The following is a 20880-nucleotide window of genomic DNA, read 5'->3' on the forward strand; positions in this document are numbered from 1 at the left end:
ATTTCATCTAGGGTACCCCTCTTTTGAGTCCTGAGAGTCTCTCACTTCTCAGGTCTCTAGTACATTCGTGAGGGTCCTCCCAACCCATTACCTCCCGCAGTCACCTGTTTCTATTCTTTCTGCTTGTCTTCAGGGCTTCAGTCCTATTCCATCACCCAATACCAGATCATGTTCCTCTCCCCACCCCAGTCCCCTTTTCCTTCCAGGATCCTCCCTCTCTTCCCCCTTTGTGGTTGCTTTCTTCTCCCTCCCAAGTGGGACTGAGGCATCCTAACTTGGGTTCTTCAGTTTGTTGACCTTTTTGCGTTCTGTGGACTGCATCTTGGGTATTCTGTACTTTTATTGGTTAATATCTACTTACTAGTGAGTACATACCATGCATTTCCTTTTGGCTTTGAGTTACCTCATCCAGGATGCTATTTTCTCGTGCCATCGATTTGCCTGCAAATCTCAGGATGTCCTCGACTTAATAGCTGAGTAGTATTCCACGTACATGAACCACATTTTTATATCCATTCTGTCATTGGGTCATCTGGGTTGTTTCAGGTTTTATCACAAATAAGGCCACTATGAATCTAGGGGAACACATGCCCTTGTATAGTAGGGCATCTTTTGGCATATTCCCAAAGTGGTATATCTGGCCTTTTAGGTTCTATTTCCAATTTTGAGGAACTCCAAATTGATTTCAGAGGGCAACCAGTTTCCAATCCAACCAGCAATGGAGGAGTGTTCCTCTTTTTCCGCATCCTTGCCAACATGTGTTGTCACCTAAGGTTTTAATCTTTGCTATTCTGATTGGTATAAGGAGAAATCTCAGGTTTGTTTTGATTTGTACTTCTCTGATAACTAAGGACTTTGAACATTTCTTTAGGTGCTTTTAAGCCGCTAGAGATTGCTCCGTTGTGAATTCTTGTTTAAGTTCTATGTCACAATTTTTGATTGTTGTTTATTTTTTTTTTTTTTTTGGTTAGCTTCTTGAGTTCTTTTTATATATTTTTGATATTAGTCCTCTCAGATGGGCTTATGAAGATTTTTCTCCAATCTGTAGGCTAATTTGGCTTTATAGAATTCCATCCAGTTTCATGAGGTCCAATTTATCAATTCTTTCTTTTTATTGATATTTTTATTTACATTTCAAACATTAACCCTGCTCCCAGTTTCTCATATTCATAAACTTATCCTATCTTATTCCCCGCTTCTTTCTAAGTGAGAGTGTTTCCCCACCTAACCACCCACCCCTTTTCCCTGCCTTACAATTAACATTCCATATACTGGGAGTCAGCTTGGCAGGACCAAGGCCTCCTCCCAGCTGTTTAATACTAATCTCTACAGATATGCAGCTGATGTCATGGGTCTGTCCGCTGTGTAGTCTTTGCATAGTGGTTTAGTCCCTGTTAGCTGTAATAGGTTGGTATTGTTGTTCTTATGGGACTGCAAGCCTCTTCAGCTCCTTCAACCCTTTCTCTAACTCCTCCAACTGGGATCCCATTCTCAGTTCAATGGTTTGCTGCTAACATTTGCCTCTGTATTTGTCATGCTTTGGCAGAGACTCTCAGGAGACAGCTATATCAGGCTCCTGCCAGCATGCACTTCTTGGCATCAGCAATATTGTCTGGGTTTGGTGGGGTCCATTTCCAGGTGGGGCAGGCTCTGAATGGCAATTCCTTCAGTCTCTGCTCCAAGTTTGGACCATTTATCAGTTCTTGATCTTAGAGCAGGAGCCATTTGATTTCTGTTTAGGAAATTTCCCCCTGTGCCAATGTGTTCAAGTCTCTTTCCCAATTTCTCTTCTATTAGATTGAGTGTATCTGTTTGTTTGTTGAGGTCCTTGATCCACTTAGACTTGAGCTTTGTGCAAGGTGACAAATATGGATCTACTTTCCTTTGTCTACACACAGACCTGCACTGTTTATTGAAGATGCTTTCTTTTTTCCACTGTATATTTTTGGTTTCTTTGTCAAAGTTTTATTTCTGGGTATTCACTTCTATTTCATTGATCAACCTGTCTCTGTACCAATACGATGCAGTTTTTAATCACTATTTCTCTGCAGTAAAGCTTGAGGCCAGGGATGGTGATTCTCCCAGCACTTCTGTTATTGTTAAGAATGTTTTCGCAATTCTGGGTTTTTTGCCTTTCTAGATGAATTTGAGAATTTCTTTTTCCATGTCTTTGAAGAATTGTGTTAAGATACTGATGGGAATAAATTATCATTTCAAATTCGTCATAAAATATTTTAATAGAACTGATTATGAATCCTATACCTCCCAAATGTTTAGAATAAAGATGTTCATATAGTATTGATTCTATCATCTCAGGCAATAGGAAAAAGCTCTGCAAATATTGGTTTATTACTAGAAATGGGGTAGCTTACAGATTGATTTACATGGTGCAATTGACTATCAAAGCATGTGAAAAAACACTCTGAAAATTTATATCAGAATCACAGACCAGTGCCTCACATTGTTAGACATTGGCTTACTCAACTAATTAGATGATAAAATTTTTGTTTCAAAAATTAGAATCCAGAGAGTTAAAGTGCTGTAAATGAATCTTTTATACCTGAATATGAACCATTCTAAATACTGCCCATTTCTGCTGGTGATTATTCTACCTTGTCTTTGAGTATAAGTAGTATTCTAATTTTGATGGTGATTATCTATCAAAAGAGTCATACAAGTTCTAAAGTGATTCATTTTACTAGAAATTTAGTAGAGTTCTCAGACGATTTCGTCCCATTCTACTTAATACAAACTAGTAAATTTGTGCAGCAATTTACTGAATTCAGTGTAACTGGCAGATGTATTGTAAAAGAGATACAAGCTCTTCCAGTCCTTTCTCTGATTCCTTCAACGGGGGTCCTGTTCTCAGTTCAGTGGTTTGCTGCTGGCATTTGCCTATGTATTTGCTGTATTCTGACTGTGTCTCTCAGGAGATATCTACATCTGGTTCCTGTCGGCCTGCACTTCTTTGCTTCATCCATCTTATCTAGTTTGGTGGCTGTATATGTATGGGCCACATGTGGGGCAGCCTCTGAATGGGTGTTCCTTCTGCCTCTGTTCTAAACTTTGCCTCCCTATTCCCTTCCAAGGGTATTCTTGTTCCAGTTAATGAAGATAAAGAGAGAGAGAGAAAGAGAGAGAGAGAGAGAGAGAGAGAGAGAGAGAGAGAGAGAGAGAGAGAGAGAGAGAGAGAGGCCTTAAATTGGTTGGTTATATTTTGTGTTTTTCTCAGATTAAAAGAAAAAAGAATGTTGCTTCAGTAGCAAGGCTGTGGGTTTCCCTTTATTTTATAGATTCTCACATAGTTATAATAAATAAAATGTGACTTTTCATTGTGACTCAAATTCCAATTTTGATATCTCGCAAAACTCTAGTAGGTATGATATCTAATCCAGGATATAGACAGGACATAGAAGAGTTTTGGTAGCATGAAGCAATACTGTGATATCTTTATATAAGACAATCTACACTCATTTTTTGCTATATAATTTGTAAGTAAGCAAATGTTCTCCTTTTTATAACTTTATGCTTTAAATAATAGAAGTACAATCACAATGAATATAATAGGAACAGAATAATTTTGGATATAGCCTTTTTGTAGTAGGCACAATTTATTTGAGATTCAAACAGATTGTTGTATGCATAGAAAGTTCATTATTTTTAAAGATACTACATAATACAGCACTATAAAAATATACCATAGATTCTTTAACCGTTCAGTTTTTGAAATATATATGGATAGTTTTCATCTTTTGCTATCAAGGTAATAAATCTGCCACAAGTATTGTATATATTATTGCATGAAAATAAATTTTTATTACTTGAGAATCAATGCACCCAACAGTAAAAATTGTCTGATAGTATAGCAACCATTCATTTAATTTTATAAATTACTATCAAAGTGTGTTTCAGAAAGGTTAGACTATTATACAGGATTTCTTTCCAACATATATTTAAGGCATTCTCACCAAAACTTGATATTGTAACAATTTCATTTTTGCCATAAAATACAAATTGTCGTAGTTCATTTTCTTTTCCCAAAACGAAATGTATCAACAAAATGTATAAATTTAAGAAGAATGAAAGTTTATTTTGGTATACAATTCTAAAGGCAGAGACATGAAAGAAAGTATAAAATAGTACACTATGGCAGTGTGGGAGAAATTGAGGAAAAGTTCACACTTTGCTTGACAACTAACTCTTTGAAGAAATAATCATCCTTAAAACTAATCCAGATTTTTAAATAATCCATTTTATTTAAAAATTATTTTATTTTATCTACATTCCAATCATTGCCCCCATACCCCCAGCCATAGTTCTTCATCCTATTCTTCCTCCTCCTTGTTTCTGAGAGTGTGCTTCCCCCCAGACCTCCCTCATTTCTGAGGCGTCAAACCTCTCAAGGATTAAGCATATCATCATCTCCCACTGAGACCAGACCAGGCAGATCTCTGCTATATATGTCTCAGAGGCTTCAGACAAGCCAGTGTATGTTCCTGGGAGGCTCTGGGAGTTTCCTGGCATCTGGTGATGTTGAAACTGCTGATCTTTTTATAGTATGAGTGTATCTTTTTATCATACTCACTTTCAGCTTCTTTAATCCTTCCCTTAATTCAACTATAGGGGTCACAGATTTCAGTCCAATGGATGGGTATAAGTATCTGCTTCTGTCTCAGTCAGTTGCTAGTAGGGCTTCTGAGGGAACAGTCACTCCAGTCTCCCGTCTGTTAGCACTTCATTGCACAGTAGTGTCAGGCCTTGGTGTCCGACCATGAGATAAATCTCATCAGGTAAGTCATTTGACCGCTTCCTTCCTTTTAGTGTCTTCCGCATGTCCCTGCAATTTCTTTTAGACAGGAACGATCCTAGGTCAGAAATTTCCTGACTGTGAGTTAGTAACCCCTGTCCCTCCTCCCGAGGCCCTATCTATCTACTGGAGGTGGACTCCTCAAGTTCTCTTTCCCCAATGTTGGAAATTTTGGCTAAGGTCACCCCCAATGAGTCCTGAGAGTGTCTTACCTCCCAGGTCTCTGGTACTTTCTAGAGAATCTCCCCACTTCCTACTCACTGAGGCTGCTTATTTCCATTCATTCCCTTGGCCCTTTGGGATTCACTCCTGTCCCTTCCCCCAACTATGTAACCCTGTCCCCCTCTTTCTCCTCCCCCTCTCTTCCAATGCATCCTGTGATTGTTCCACCCCAACCCCCACCCCAGTCTAAGTGGGATTAAAGCCTCCTCACTTAGGCATTTCTGCTTGTTGCACTTTTTATGGTCTGTAGGTTTTATCCTGGGTATTTTGTACTTTTTTGGCTAATATCCACTTAAGAGTGAGAACATACCATGTCTTTTGGGGTCTGAGTTACCTCAGGATGAATATTTTCTAGTTACATCCATTTGCCTGCAAAATTTATTATGTCTTTATTTTTAATAGCTTGATATTATTTTATTTTGTAAATGAACCACAATTTCTGTTGAAGGATATCTAGGATTTTTCCAGCTTCTGGCTATTACAAATAAGGCTGCTATGAGCATAGTGGAGCATGTGTCTTTGTTATATGTTGGGGCATCTTTTGTGTATATGACCAAGAAAGGTATAGCTGGGTCCTCAGGTAGTTCAATGTCCAATTTTCTGAGGAACCTCCAGACTGAATTCCAGAATGGCTGTACCAGTCTGCAATCCCACCAACAATGGAGGAGTGTTCCTCTTTCTCCACATTCTCACCAACATATGCTGTCACCTGAGTTTTTAAATCTTAGCCATTCTGACTGGTGTGAGGTGGAATATCAGGGTCATTTTGATTTGCATTTCCCTAATCAGTAAGGACTTTCAACATTTCTGCAAGTGTTTTGCAGGCATTCAAGATTCTTCTGTTGTGAATTCTTTGTTTAGTTGTATACCCCATTTTTAATTGAGTTATTTGGGTTTTTGGAGGTTAACTTCTTGAATTCTTTATATATTTTAGATATTAGACCTCTGTCTGATGTAGGATTCATGATGATTTTTTCCAGTATGCATATTTCTGATTTGTCCTGCTGAGGCTTTCTTTTGTCATGCAGAAAATTTTCCATTTCTTGAGGCCTCATTTATCAATTTTTGATCTTAGATCCTGAGTTATTGGTATTCTGTTCAGGAAATTTTTCCCTTTGCTAATGTATTCAAGGCCATTTCTCACTTTCTCTTTTATTAGATTCAATTTATCTGGTTTTATGCTGAGATTCTTGATCTACTTGGGTGTGAGCTTTATGCAAGGTGATAAATATTGATCAATTAGCATTCTTCTACTTTCAGACCATCAGTTAGACCAGTACTACTTGTTGAAGATGTTTTCTCTCTTTCTGCTCTATGGTTTTGACTTCTTTATGAAAGATCAAGTATCCATAGGTGTATGGGTTTACTTCTGGTCTTCAGTTTTAGTCCACTGATTGACCCATCTATCTTTGTACCAATATCATGCAGTTTTTATCACTATAGCTCTCTAGTACATCTTGAGGTCCAGGATCGTGATCCCCTCAGAATTTCTTTTATTGTTGAGAAGTGTTTTGGCTATTTGTTTTTTTGTTTTTCCATGTAAAGTTGAGAATCTTGGTTAGTGGGCGTACTATCTCATCCTTTTTCTCATCCCACTACATTCTTATTCAATCCGTTAATCTCACAGTATTCCTAACCTTGTTTCTTTTCAACTATTCTATATTTTTACTTCCTTATATTGTTTTTGCATACTATAGTGTTATAGCTTTATTTATGTATTTTGGTTATATTCTATTTAGTAATATTCATAGAATTATTGCTAGGATATATATCATTCCTATAAATGCATGTTTTACATATATGTATGAAGAATTAACTACATATATTCTAAATGTAATCTGTTTATGTCTTAAAATATATACCCCCAAATATATACATATGTATTTTATCTATTTTTCACAAAAGTAAATATGTATTTATATTAGATTGTCCTGCTTAATACATGCAATAAGACATATTTTGCCTACTATATCATTATATTTCTCTTTCAGATTCCTATCCTCCCTTCCCTACCATAGTCACTGGTAAACAATTCCTTCCACAGTATTTTTTTTTGGCTATCCTATAAATCTTCCCAAATCCACCCACTCAAATATCTGTTCTTTTTTTTTCCTTTTTAAAAACCAAGACCAACTTATCATATCTACATATTTTTGGATATGTGAACTTCTACTTGAGCATGGTCATACTGCTAGCAGAATTAACTTAAAAAAGACAAACATTCCCTCTCCGACAAGCTGTCAATTGCCAATAGTTTCGTGTCAAGGTGTAGGACTTTTAATTTCTACCTCCTATCTTCATGCTGTGAGTTCATATGTGTAAGTTTCTTGCTGTGCCCTGAAAACACTATTTCCTTATGTTCATCAGATGTTTCCCACTTCCTATGCCAATCTTTATGCTTCATCCTCTGTAATGATTGCTGAACCTTGTAAAATGAGGTGTGATATAGATTTCCAATATACTCTGAAGTCTCTTTTTTCTGCACATTGATGAGTTTTGTGTCACATTATTAATCTCCAGATTCTTCAAGAAAAGGCTTCTCTTTTGAGGGATGGGTAATGCATTAATCTATGAGTGTAGTGATAAGTCAATAGGACTTTGCTTATTAGCAGATAAACAGTTGCATATTTGCACTTGGGGCCTAATAACTTGCCCACCCACAGGTACATGTTTCAGCAGTGGTACTAGTTATGGCTAGAGTGGAATTTACATTCAATCAGAAAGTGAGTAGTTACTTCTGTGAGACTCCTTCCACTATTACACAAGCGGGCAGGTCTTTCCAGACCAGTTGTTGTTGTTGTCTATAGGGCTTAAAGCTGGATAAGACTACAGGATTTTTTTTCCTACTGGCAGACTGCACAGTCCATTTCTGCACTATGAGAACCAGTCAGTAAAGATTAAGCTTGCATATCTGTTCCAACTGATTTCTCCATGCTCTAAACTAAAATAAGTGGTTTCTTCAACAATAGGGAGGGTCTTATCAATTTTTAAAGGATAACCAATACTTAATCTTACTTGTCAACTTGGCTATATCTGGAATCAACTAAAAGCCAAACATTTGAGAACATCTGTGAAGGCTTTTCTTGACTGGATCACTTGAGGTGAAAAGATTTTACCTTAAATCTCAGCCATAGCTTTGGATAGCAGTCTGTATAAAAAGACAAGTAAAAAGGAAGCTGTTTAACCTTTGTTTGCTTTTCCTCACTCTTGCTGGGAAGGTCAACTATCCTGTTGCTGAGGCGTGGCTTCACTGGCATTAGAACTTACTTCAAGATTCCAGCATAGACAGAAGACCAGTGACCTTTCCATCAGAAGGCAACAATTATTGATTAACAAGACAAAAGCCTATAATTAATTTTTCAAACTTTATTTTTATGATGGTTTTTAAATGCTTTAACCTTCTTTTAGACTACCACCCACCAGACGTAGTGGGAAAGAAAGGATACTGGGAATGGGGGAAGAGGATTGGACTTGTTTAGAAAGGTTCTTTGGACTAATCCCCTCCTGTGTTAGGAAATCAGCAGTTCAGTTTGCAGGTCAGCAGCAGCAGCTCAATCCACTTGCAAACATTTTGTGGATAAACCAGCAGTCCAGTTTGGGATAGCAACCACAAATCAGCAGTGATGACACTACATAGAAGAGAGAGCCAGACCTCAACCTTCTTGTAAGTTGGCAAGAGGGATCAGGAAGAAAACCAGGAAAAGTTCTTGGTTATACTTCTCTCAGGGAAGTGAAGATCAGAGAAGTGAAACCCACAAGTGTTGCACATCTAGCTCTATAGGCACGCCAAGCTCAGCCCTGTCACTGTCTGTGGAGTCCTATTTATACACTCCAGATACCACATGTCCTCCACGGGTCTTGCGTCATCGCGTGCATCTGTCACAGCTGACAGCACTCTGTCAGTCAGTCAGAGTCCACAGAAGGTGCAAGAAACTGCAGCATGCCTCGAGAAGTTTTTTGGTGCATTTCTCTCTATGGAGTCCTGAAAAATGTAACTCAACTATACACTGTAAAGCAAACCAATAAATGCATGCTGTTAGCAAAGAATCCTTCATCGCATGTCTTTTCGTGTGAGTGCTTTAGCAGAACATCCTCACTCCTGTGTCTGCTTCAATGAAATATTCCTTCAGGAGTCTGCCTTAGCCTACACATCTATGCCCACTTTAGTGAAATGTTCCTTTGGGTGCTTGCCCCAGCAAAACACCATCCAACTGACTTTCCAAAGAACCCTTAAGCCTCTAAACCATGCTATTTTGACAGATTGGGGGTTTTATTTGGTAATTTCTTTCTGTTACATTGTAAGTTCATTGAAATGCTTTTAATAAGTGTATTTATGCATTTTAGGAAGCTTGTACAGGAATAGGTTTCCATCTGACTTTTTCCCAGTCTTCACTGTTATATAGTCCTTCAAGTTTTCCTTCCGTTCTGCTCTCCTCTCCTCCTCCACCCCATTTAACCCATCCTGTTCTATTATTTCAAATTTAGTTTTAAATCTTTAAAATGAACACTTTCAAATTGAACTTCTGTACATTTATCTTCACCTCACAGATACATATGAAAATGCATCATGTTCATTTATTTGTGGGTGAAACCCCTACCTGACCACTGAGTATTATGCAACATTGATATTATGAAGGCACACCAAAAGTATATTACTATACTGTAACTAAGAATAATTTCCTGTTGTACTACTTTATTTTTAATCAATAATTTATTTTATGATGCTATGAAATAATACTTAATGCTTTTTACATTTTTGTTGTTAATATTAGTGATAGTTTTTCATTTTAAGTCTTCAGGTTTTCCATGCTGATGACTAACTTCTATGTACATGCTTCTCTTTAAATTGAATCTTTTCAGAGGTAACTCTACAGACAATGATAACTAATCAAAATGCAGTGTTTTGGAGCTCAGTCCCATTGGATACATCTATAAAGCAATATTATATCTAAGGCTCAGGAAACACTGTGAAAGAGATGACAGAAAGAGTAAGAGAATCAGAAACGTTGCTGTGAGATTGTGTCTCCTAAGAATATCAGAAGCTCTACCCATAAATCCTTACCAACATGACAGCTCAAACATGAACTAAACAAAGATGGCACCAAGGGACGTTCCACAGTTTAGAGACTAGACTGGTTATATTTAGAAATATATATGTATATACATATATGCGTACAATAACAATTAATGAAAAAAGAGGCTATGACTTGGAAGGAGCATAGTGAGGGGTATACGAGAGGATTTGGAGGGAGAAAAGAAAAGGGAGAAATGTTATGATTATATTATAGTCTCAAAAAACTACATATACAAATTGAATATTATATATATTTTAATTTAATTATAAATAGTGCAGATTCCTGATATACATATAATGCATACATATCATACATGTGATTAATATATTAATGTATACATATTGTATATATATTATATACTTATATTTGCACACAGATACACACCACATACACACATAAAAATGAGAGAAAAACAGGCAAAGAGAGATATAGTCAGAATTAGAGAGAAAACTTTTGTTAGAGTAATGTAATTACATTAATCAAACTTACTTAAATGCTTGGGAAAAATATATTTTTAATGTAAAACTTAAAACATTGATAAATATTTTGTAAAACAGGGAGATCAAGGCATTGACTCATATTTCTGATGTTAACAGTACTTTTTTCTATGACAGCATTAAAGGCAGCACACTTTTAAATACTTTCTTGTTATATTGTTTTGATCATGCTAAACTAGCAGCTATGCACATGTACTCCCAAGAGATAAATGGCAATATTAAGTTATTCCTTTGAAGGGTGTTTTATTTACCTTTCAAAAAAAAGACCTGCAGTTTCTAACCATGATTCTAATAATAGCAGTGTGTCTACCTATTCCATTACATATTAATTTATTTAGGACTGAGAAGTAAGGACTTTAATATATTTTGTCACGGCAGTTATTAGACAGAAAGATGCATCCAGATACATTATAGTAGCTATAAAATGGCATTTTTACCTGCTTATATCTAGATATCAACACTTTACAGTTTAATCACCCTTCTTCAAAACACTTTATACATTAGAAAAACTCTACATTCTTTGCTTTCATTTATTAAAAATATTTGCATAAGATAATTTTTAATCATTTTTCTTAAATATAAAATTGATAAGGAAACTAAGAATATTATCACTTCAATTATTTCCCTTTAGGTAACTGTGGTTATTTCATTGCATGTCATTATTCCAGAAATATTGCTATGTGCAACTGTAGTAAAAAAAACTTAGGATGTTATTTTCAAATGTAATTTTACTCAAAATATCCCAAATATACAGTTAGTCTTCAATGGAGCGCATCATTTCTGCAGGACCAAGTGTGCCCTAATCATATTTCAAAGAAATAAAACTGTGAATTTAGCTCTTGGGTTATTATTAGCATCAATATAAGTATGTTCACTCAGCCTTGATATTCATTGGCATTTCCAATTACCTGGAATGCTTACAGTAAAAACTGACATTTGTGTACATATTCATGTATTGTCACAATTCATATCTCCTGCTGAAAATGATAGTTATATAATACTCATGTGAATTTCTTTGAATTTGATAGGTAATTAGTATTAAGGGTGACTCATGAAAATATGCCTACCTGTTACACTTTACATAAAACAATATGATTTATAAGCAAATATAACATAGAAATTTTGTAACCATAAGCTCAGTGCTCTTTTCCATATAGTTTAAAATAATGTCAGAATCATGGAATTTGAACTATATCATACATAATCTATACTTTTCTACATTTTATTTTCATTCAATCCCAATTATTGAGTATCCCTGCTTTTCACTGAATGGGAGGGTATGAAGTTAGATGGGTTGAAAATGAGTAAATTGGGTGGTAAGACTGTGAGTATGCTGGGAGGAGTTGATGGAGAGCAAACATAATCAAGATATGTTGTATGAAAATTTTAACTTAAAAACAGCATTTTTTAACCTCTGAGTTTCAATAACTAATTTTCCCTTCTTCCCCATTCTGACAGCCATTTCTCTATAAGTTGGTACATAATTTATTTTTTCTTTTAATTATATATGTATATATATATATAAAGTTTTAAAAGGTGATTTGTATTTATTTATTTATTTATGTATTTATATAGTTTATATCCTAATATTAGCTCCCCCTCTACTCTCTGTTTACCCCCACACAGCTCCTTCCACCATTCCACACTCCTCTTCTCCTTTGAGAAGGAGGCAGCCACCTTTGGGCACCATGTAGCATCAAGTTACTGTAGGATACAGGCAGGTAACAGAGTCAGAGACAACACCTGCTCTAGTGTTGGAGGGCCCACGTGAAGACCAAGCTGCACATCTGCAACATAAGCCTATATATGTAAATGGGGGAGAACAAATCAAGCCCATGCTTGCTCTTTGGTTGGTGGTTCAGTCTCTAGGAGCTCCCAAAGTTCTAGGTGAGTTGACTTTGTTGGTCTTCCTGTGGAATATCTATCCTCTTTGGGTCCCTCTATTCTTCCCCCAACTCTTTCACAAGACTAGGCCTACATTATAAAATGAACAAATCAGACTAATAGCACAATTTGACTTCAGATATTTATAATTTCTTTATAATAAGAACTTTAAAATTATTCCTCAAATATTTTGCAATATTCAATCAGTCATTATTAATTATGTAATTATAGTCATCATATTGTGCACTTCTAATATCTGACTGAAACTTTGTACTCTTGATTAGTGTTTCCCTTTTCTCAGTTGAACCTCTTTGCTGGCCTTGATAATCCACCTATATTCTCCTTATGTGAGTTCAATTCCCTTTTGATTCCATGAGCTAATACTGTTTTATTCTGTGCTTTGCTTATTCCCTTAACATTATGTTCTCTAGATTCAGTCATGTTGTCATAAATGGCTTAATTTCTTTCTTCAAAGTTCAAGAAGCATTCTATTGGTTAGTTACGTGAAATTTTTAGCGCAGATGAACAGTTAAAACATTTCCATGTTTTTACTACTGTGAATAATGTTTCAATAAACATAGTAGTACATGTCTTTTCAATATACCAATATTAATTCTAAATTGCATATACTCAATAGTAAGAGTGTTTGTTTACATGATATATTTTTTTTACTTTTTTTTAGAAGCTACCATTCTGTTGTCTAAACTGATTGAGCTGACTTATCACTCTACCAAATATATAAAGTTTCCTTACCTGACCATTCTCCTTGATACTTGTTTTATTTATTTAATATACGTTAAGTTAAAATATAATCTCATTAATATACTTTAAGTTAAAATATAATCTTATTTTTCACCCTTACCCTTATTCCTTAACCCATGCCCCCCTATGTCTTTTCCCTGCCCACATCCACACCTCCCTCTCAAATTGCTAACATTTTTTTCTGTGATTATTACTATTTTGTTCTATATAAATATTAAGGGGTCATATCTGTGGGATAGACTAATTTCTCATTCTCAGCAGTCATTAGTGGCCTATAGTTCTTTGTCTAGAGCGTGGGACTCCATGAGATTTTTTTGAACTGCATTAGTATGTTTATTGATATTGACATTATTTGGATATTGATTAAGCAGCACTTTCTAGAGGACAGTCTCATAGCTGACTTTCTGGTCTTTGGGCACTTAAAATCTTTATGCCCCATTCTTCTATAATGCTCCCTGAGTCTTAGGTGCAGAGCCTTTTTAACAGTGCATAGATATAATGTATATAATTAGATTTTTAAAATAAATTCCTACAGTAATTAATTTTCTGCAGTTGTATACTTTATCTGCTATAGAATATCTCAGGAATGTATACTTCTGTGATATATACCTGGATTTTCTGTGATATCATCTTGAAATTAAATTTTACTAAATTATTGTGAATTTTTATTTAGAGTAGCAAGCTATAGCACCTTTGGCAACTTACTTCTAGGTAGAAAGAATATTATGCTTAATACCAGCATAGTAGCAGGAACACATGCAAGAAAGGAGAAAAAAAATCGCATAATGAGGCAGGACATCAGAGAGTCAGTTCTGACCTTTGTGTTTTTCTGCCCGGTAAACTGTTGAATACTATGAAAACTATGTTAATTATTTCTAATAATAGGTTTTCTAAGGAATTGACTGCCATAGTTCCCATAGCTTCAATGTCCTACCATCACTCCCCATGGCTACATAACAGAAGAACCTTCCAGTACATGAACCTGGGGGGAGAACCTATATTCAAACCTTAGTATTCCTATGGAGCTAAACTGAGTGGATTTAATATCTGTTATTCTTAATCATATGTCATATGCACATCCCTTAAAGCTCTTAATTTATTCTATTTGGTGTAAACAATTTGCTTTGTCTTGGTTATATATATATATATATATGTCATGTGAAAAAACTATATATATATATATATATATATCCTGAATCTTAGATTTTTTTTGGAATCTTATGTATTTAAATAATAAGAAATAATTACAAATTTAGTTGTTTGGGTACATTGACCTTATAAAAAGAATTATTTTGATGTTTTATTTAGTTATTTAAAGTTCGCGTGATGGCTACTGGCCACAAAACTGTCAGACAGGTGATTATATGTGTGAACATTGGGAAAAATAATCTATAAGAAAATAGATTAGAAATTTGAAGGTGAGAAAAATTGCCCATAGCTCCAAACTGAGCTCTATGTCTTATCAGTGTGTATTTAATAACTTTTGAATATAGTGCACACCTTCTGAATTGGTCAGGGCTCTCTAGAGAATATAACTAATAAGGCGCATAGTGGGAGAGAAGAGAGAGTGATTATTACAAAAGCAAGGTAAAAAAGGGAAAGATGCAATTCGTTTTATACATAACTGGAGATAAACCCCAAACTTAGAAGAGTTAATTCCCTTCTTTAAATTCTTTTTAAAGCCATTTTACATTGGTGTTTGTCGGTACTTAGATATCTAGTTTCTTCTTTATATTACATGTGAAGAAATTGAGATGCAAAGAAGTGACTTCTTCAGAGTCACACAGTTCATTAACTACAAAACAGAAACAAAAGCTTATGAATTCAACATTGATTTTAAGGCTGTGCTAAACTAAGTTTTCCTTTATTAATAAGAGTGTAAGACACAAGATCTAGGCATATTTCAAAAATAAAGTGCATAATAATTTTGTCATTGTACTATTGATATATGCTGGTTTGAGTTAGAAATATTTGCCTTGGCATGCAATTGTCATTCTGAGCCAGATGTCAAAGTATTTTGGATACTACTAGCCCACTAGTGATGTGGTGATTTTGTGTTATTTTAAAACATGTCCTGTTCTATCCTTTTATAAAGACTTCTAAACAAAGAAATAAGCCTGTGAAAGTACAGGGGTGTATATACTGGCAGAGGTGAGGTGTATATACTGGCAAGAGGCCAGAATGATCGAAGGATGTGCTCATTTTCAAGCCATCCTCAATGACAGAAAACATTTCTTTCAATATTACTTAGAAAAGAACTGTTTTAAGTTAGTTACTATCTGGACAGTACTTAGTGGGATGTGTGTGTGAGTAGTGACGGCTAATCAGCATGATTTTATGATTTTTATAACTTCCATTTTCAAGTGGAATGTTTATATAGAGGCGTTCACATTTTCAGAAGAGCTTTGCATATAATAACTTCAGCTCTCCATAAGGGAACTGAGGATATGATGCTTTTCCTTAATGAGTTACATTCAAATTTTCCATAAGAAGAATCTCAAAATAGATCATAATGAATTCACCATGACAAATTCTCCAGGGATAAATTGGCACAGTTTTAGAAGTGGGCTATAGAGGAGTCAGTATGACAGTGGGCGGAGTGGGGGAGAAGGGTGTGTAGAAGTGACTTTATACAGTTTGCTTTTACTCACATGCCTGAGTTTAAGTGACAGCTATGCATTTTGGCACCAAAGAAGCAGGGTTAGATGTTTACTAGTTCAGGAGTGAGGGTTGTGAGTTTGCATATCTAGCAGCTGGAGTGTGTTTGTGGTAGCTGCTTTCCTGTGCTAAGCTGATTTACTTGTTTAAGGTCTGACCTCATCATCCTGTCAGTATGGGTTCCCACCTACGCTGTTAGCGGCAGCTTTCTGGCTTCAGCTAAGCTGGAAGTATTCACAGGCAGAGGGGGAGGGGAGAGAAAGCAAGAAAAACTGCTCGCTCTCTCAGCACTTGTGCTTTTGTTAGTTCTACACAAGAGGCAGAGAGAAACAAGAGATAACAAAGGCTCCATTTCCTTTCTGTTAGAGAAGGCTTTTGTCTTTTCTCGGGCAACAATGTCAGTGTCCGGCAAGAAAGAGTTTGATGTGAAACAGATCCTGAGGCTGCGCTGGAGATGGTTTAGTCATCCTTCTCAAGGATCCCCTAACACTGGAAGCTGCCTTCAGCAGGAAGGATATGAGCATAGAGGGACCCCGGTGCAGGGCAGGTTGAAGAACCACTCACGGGACAGAAACGGACTGAAGAAAAGCAATAGTCCTGTCCACCACGATATACTGACGCCAGTGCCAGGACCAGCCCCTACCCATCAAAGAGTCCTTCAGAATTGGCACCAACAAAACGTGATAGTACATCTTCAAGCAAATGAAGACACTCCTAAAGCCGTTCCAGAAGGAAATTTGCTCAAAGAAGCTTGTGAGAAGCGCGCACGAGATTTGGAGATGATGGGTGATGACAATATAGAAGATTCTAGAGCACGGTAGGAGTTTTTGGTTATGTAAGTGAAAGCTTTAACCTAGATTAACTTAGTCTATAAAACTCTCATTTCATGCTAAATAGGAAGTATCACAATAATGTGAATTTGTGTGCAGCCAATCAGGGTCTTGAAGAAACATTCGCTTCTAAGTCTATGAAAGAACATTGTAATCACACATATGTTTTGCTAATTAAAAGGGAACTATTTTTCCTAATAGGGTTACTTTTTATTATGTTCCCTATCCATTCAGGATTCTTTTGATTTTAAGAAACAGGTTTTTTTTTAATAACTAGTCTCTGTAGATATCTTCAACAGTTTAGATATTCCAACAGAGATGTTTGTTTTGACAAGTGCATTAAATCAGAACTCTTTTTTTTATTTTGTTAACAAGATTAACTTTGACAAAAATAAATACAAGTTCTGACGTTGAACATATCCTTGGCTTACTGCTTAGGACATAGTAATAGTTTTGAAATTCTTTGGGTTTCGGTTTTTGTTTTTCGTGAGAATATATAAAATTCCTTGTCATTTGAGAGCCATTTCACAGCTAGTTTGCAAACAAAAGTGTTTATTGGGCAAGTAATAAGAGTTTGCTCACATCAGTGGATTAGTAAAATAAAAATGCCAAGTATTTTAAGGAAATAAAATTGAGCTAAGAAAGCAAAATGTGTATTTGGGACAGAATTTTTAAGACGTGATTTTATTCTAAACTGCATTTGTCAGTAATCTTTGAGTGGAAGAATTGTTTATTCTGTTCTTTAGTATTGTTAAATACAAGAAAACCTAGTACAGTCATCATTTTTTGTATTGCCAGTAGAAATTTTATATCAGTAATTTGTTTAAGTCAGAATGAATATTTGAACTGAAATTAAAGCTTAAAAGTGCTGTATAAAAAGATCTATTTTGATGTATTGAAAATCATAATAATCTATCATGAAATTATACTAACTTTGGAAAACTAGATGCTTGACAATGTGTTCCTATTAAGGGCTGGGGTATTTTCTTCATCATGTAAAATTGTTTAGTATACATAGAAAATGCTATTTGTTTCCATGAGTCCAAAACAGAATATTCAAAGAAAATGTAGTATATTATTAACAGTATGATAGAGACAACCACATATGCAAAACAACAGCTTTAGAGGATCTTGGTCTTTTTGAAATGTAAATATATCAAAAAATTGTGAAATGACTTTAAGAAGAATATTAGATCAGCTACAATATAGCTCTTATAAGATTTCAAGTGTTTCTTTGTGAACGTGTGTGTTTTTTCTTTACCTAGAGAAATTATACAACTATTAAGTTTGAAAACTCAATTTAGTATAACTAAAAGATATTCAGAATATAAGGGAGTCAGATTTCTCAATTTGAAGAATTTTCCTGTATACTTTCCTCATTCTACTTTTTAATGGGCAATTTGAAGGCTAATGCAAATATTTAACTATAAAAACCTACTCTCATTTCCTAAGAAAATCCTTTTAGTATCTGGGACTAAAACTAAATAGAATAGAAAAGAGTAAAGTAAGTTTGGTGCTAGAAGAAAATGATGGCAAATGTCCAGTCTAAGGTATCACCCGATGACTTTACTTATGATTTTGACATTCCTTATATTACAAAGAATTTTTTTGATAATTAAGATTTCATTGAAAAGTTAATACTTTCTTAAAATAAACACAGGAAATATTTATAAGTGTGCCAAAACTATGAATGCAGAAGGGGAGGACTAAATTGGGGGAACTTACTAATTAAAATATTGTCTTATTATCCTCTTATTACCTATTATAAATTTCCATGTTTTGTTCGAAGAGAGTTCAAGGAGTAGGTTTGGAATTTCTGGCTACTTTAATTCTCTCTTCTGCAGCAAGATTGTAGAACTGAAGGAAAAGATTGTGCTAAATTGGCACCAGAGCACCACATCCTTGATACAATTCCTTTGACTAAAATGAAATAAAAGAAAAGAAAATCAGCAATCTGTATGGAGAAACCATGATAGCACTATGGGTGACCTCTGAAAACTCAGCAGAGAAAGCTAAGACATTCCACTTTCTGTATATATAATTCAGCAAAGAAGGCCAAGATATTCCACTTTCTGTATATATTAAAAAAGTTGAATCCATAATAGACTAATTTATAAGTATTCAATATAAAAATAAGCCAAATTTATTCCTCAAAGATATTAAAGTCAGTGTGGTAAAATTTTATTAACATTTTATATAATTTAAAATTCCAAATATATACTTCTAAGCTTCGATCATAAGTATGTAGTATACTTAAGAACAGAAGTCACATATCTGAGCACTACGAAGCTGCATATATCAATACTATCATCAGAGTTCTGAATTCTTCTGTCATTCATTTTCTATGATAGTCATCTGACAACTCTGCATCTTTGCTTTTGTGTAGCTACCATGTTTAAGATTTTTCTTCTTTGTTTCAAGCATATACTTCCAGTGATAAATATTTCAATATTATATTATGAAAATGGTAATATTTAGCTACATGATAAATATGATAAATAATGCATGCTATTTACCTATAACCATAGCTGATTGCTCCTATATAAACAATTGTATTAGTGTTTAGATGAAAATCGTGGTATTAAAAAGAGTCTTCACTATAACAAACATTAGTTCTTACATGAAATGAACGTGACATGTTTCCAATGCCAGCATATACCTTAAGCTGCCAGTTAAAGAGCTATTTAGTTTAAAGACATGAAAAAGGAATGAGGATCATGCTGCTGTTCTGTCTATTGGACAGGTGTGGAATAACTGACAGCTACACATACATTAATCTGCATAACTTCCTAGTTTGAGTGTTTGAAATGCTATTCAAAATTCTGCTTCACTGATCACTTTTTATTGGTCAAATAAAATTTGCTTTGAAAACTGTGGCTGTCATCATACATATCAATATAGAACAGGAAAGGAGAACTGTATTAATGACAGAATTTGTCAATAAGTATATCCACAGATATTGAGTATTCAGGAACTAGACTAAGTGTTAGGAATAGAATGAAATCTAAAGGAATAATATATTTTGATATTTATGCATATTATGAACCCATATATAAAATTTAAGTAACTATAAGTGGTATTAAAGAAAATTAAAGGGGATAGAGTGGAAAAAGGGTTAGCGATACATTCAAATAGGGATAGGGTTTCCGAAGCAATTGCAACTGAACAGATATTCAAGTGCAATGAAAGAATCCAAGCTTCTGAGTCACAAATGTGAGGCAAGTGCCAGGTCACTGCCCCTGTTTCACAGAAGAGTCCTGAACAGCCATATATCATTTTTCTGTGCAGATCAGTGCTACATGTTGGGTGCTACGTGTTTCCACATAACCAAATGAATGAAATACAAAAATCCTCAGATTAAATGAATACTAAAAATTGCCCATTGTCCTGTCTTTTTTTTGGTGATTTTATGATCACATCTATGTCTCCAGGACACAGAGGTAACCTTCCATTCATCCTGTAACCATGGTGGTATTGTGCTCTCTAGGCAACTCGATACTCAGCTCCTACAGTATGTGCAGTTGTTCTTTTCTGGCAAAAAAAAAATCATATAAAGACAAATTCTAAGTGGTCTTTCATTCTCTTTCCAAACCACTGTGTAATATGGAATACACTTGGAAAATACTTAAGCATAAGAAAAAGCATAAATTGAAAATGATGAAGTTTATTCTAATATGCTTTCTGATACAATAATGAACCACCTGTGTAGTATATGTAGGCAGGCTCCAAGGAAGCAAAATTACAATTTCAATGACCCTGTGACTGAAGTGTACTAAGTACCTTAAAATACAAGTGCATCTCCTAGTACAGTGCTCAACATAAGCAGTGAGAGAAGAGAGGTTTGAAATAGAATACAATAATATATAATAAAATAATAGTATTGTAAAAATAGACTTAAAACGTCATTGCTATCTTTATTTCTTGGCATAAAACATGTTTTAAGAAACTAGTTTTAGATGTACAAGTGATTGTTACATCAAAAGGTGTAAATACATGACTTTTAATATCTCATGAGTCTAAAACTCCTTTAAAATAAATGTAAACTGGGTATGATGATGTGTGTATAAAACATCACCAATTCAGCACTGATGGTGACAGTTAAGGCACACAAAATACCGTTTAATTATATGTGGAAAAAATAAATT

The 20880-nt window shown here is 34.9% G+C and overlaps 1 protein-coding gene across 2 annotated transcripts in view; it reads left to right on the forward strand.

Annotated features, from left to right (window-relative positions):
- The first annotated feature begins 16055 nt into the window (after positions 1-16055).
- The window catches only part of Klhl4 (kelch like family member 4), an 81840-nt gene continuing 77015 nt past the window's right edge, over positions 16056-20880 (forward strand). For both annotated transcript variants that reach the window (XM_032890268.1, XM_032890269.1), the window contains exon 1: positions 16056-16722. In XM_032890268.1, coding sequence (XP_032746159.1) covers positions 16301-16722 — 422 coding nt within the window. In that variant the 5' untranslated portion in view covers positions 16056-16300. The remainder of the gene's footprint in view (positions 16723-20880) is intronic.

The sequence above is a fragment of the Rattus rattus genome, chromosome X, assembly GCF_011064425.1.
Source record: "Rattus rattus isolate New Zealand chromosome X, Rrattus_CSIRO_v1, whole genome shotgun sequence".
NCBI classification, from domain to species: Eukaryota; Metazoa; Chordata; class Mammalia; order Rodentia; family Muridae; genus Rattus; species Rattus rattus.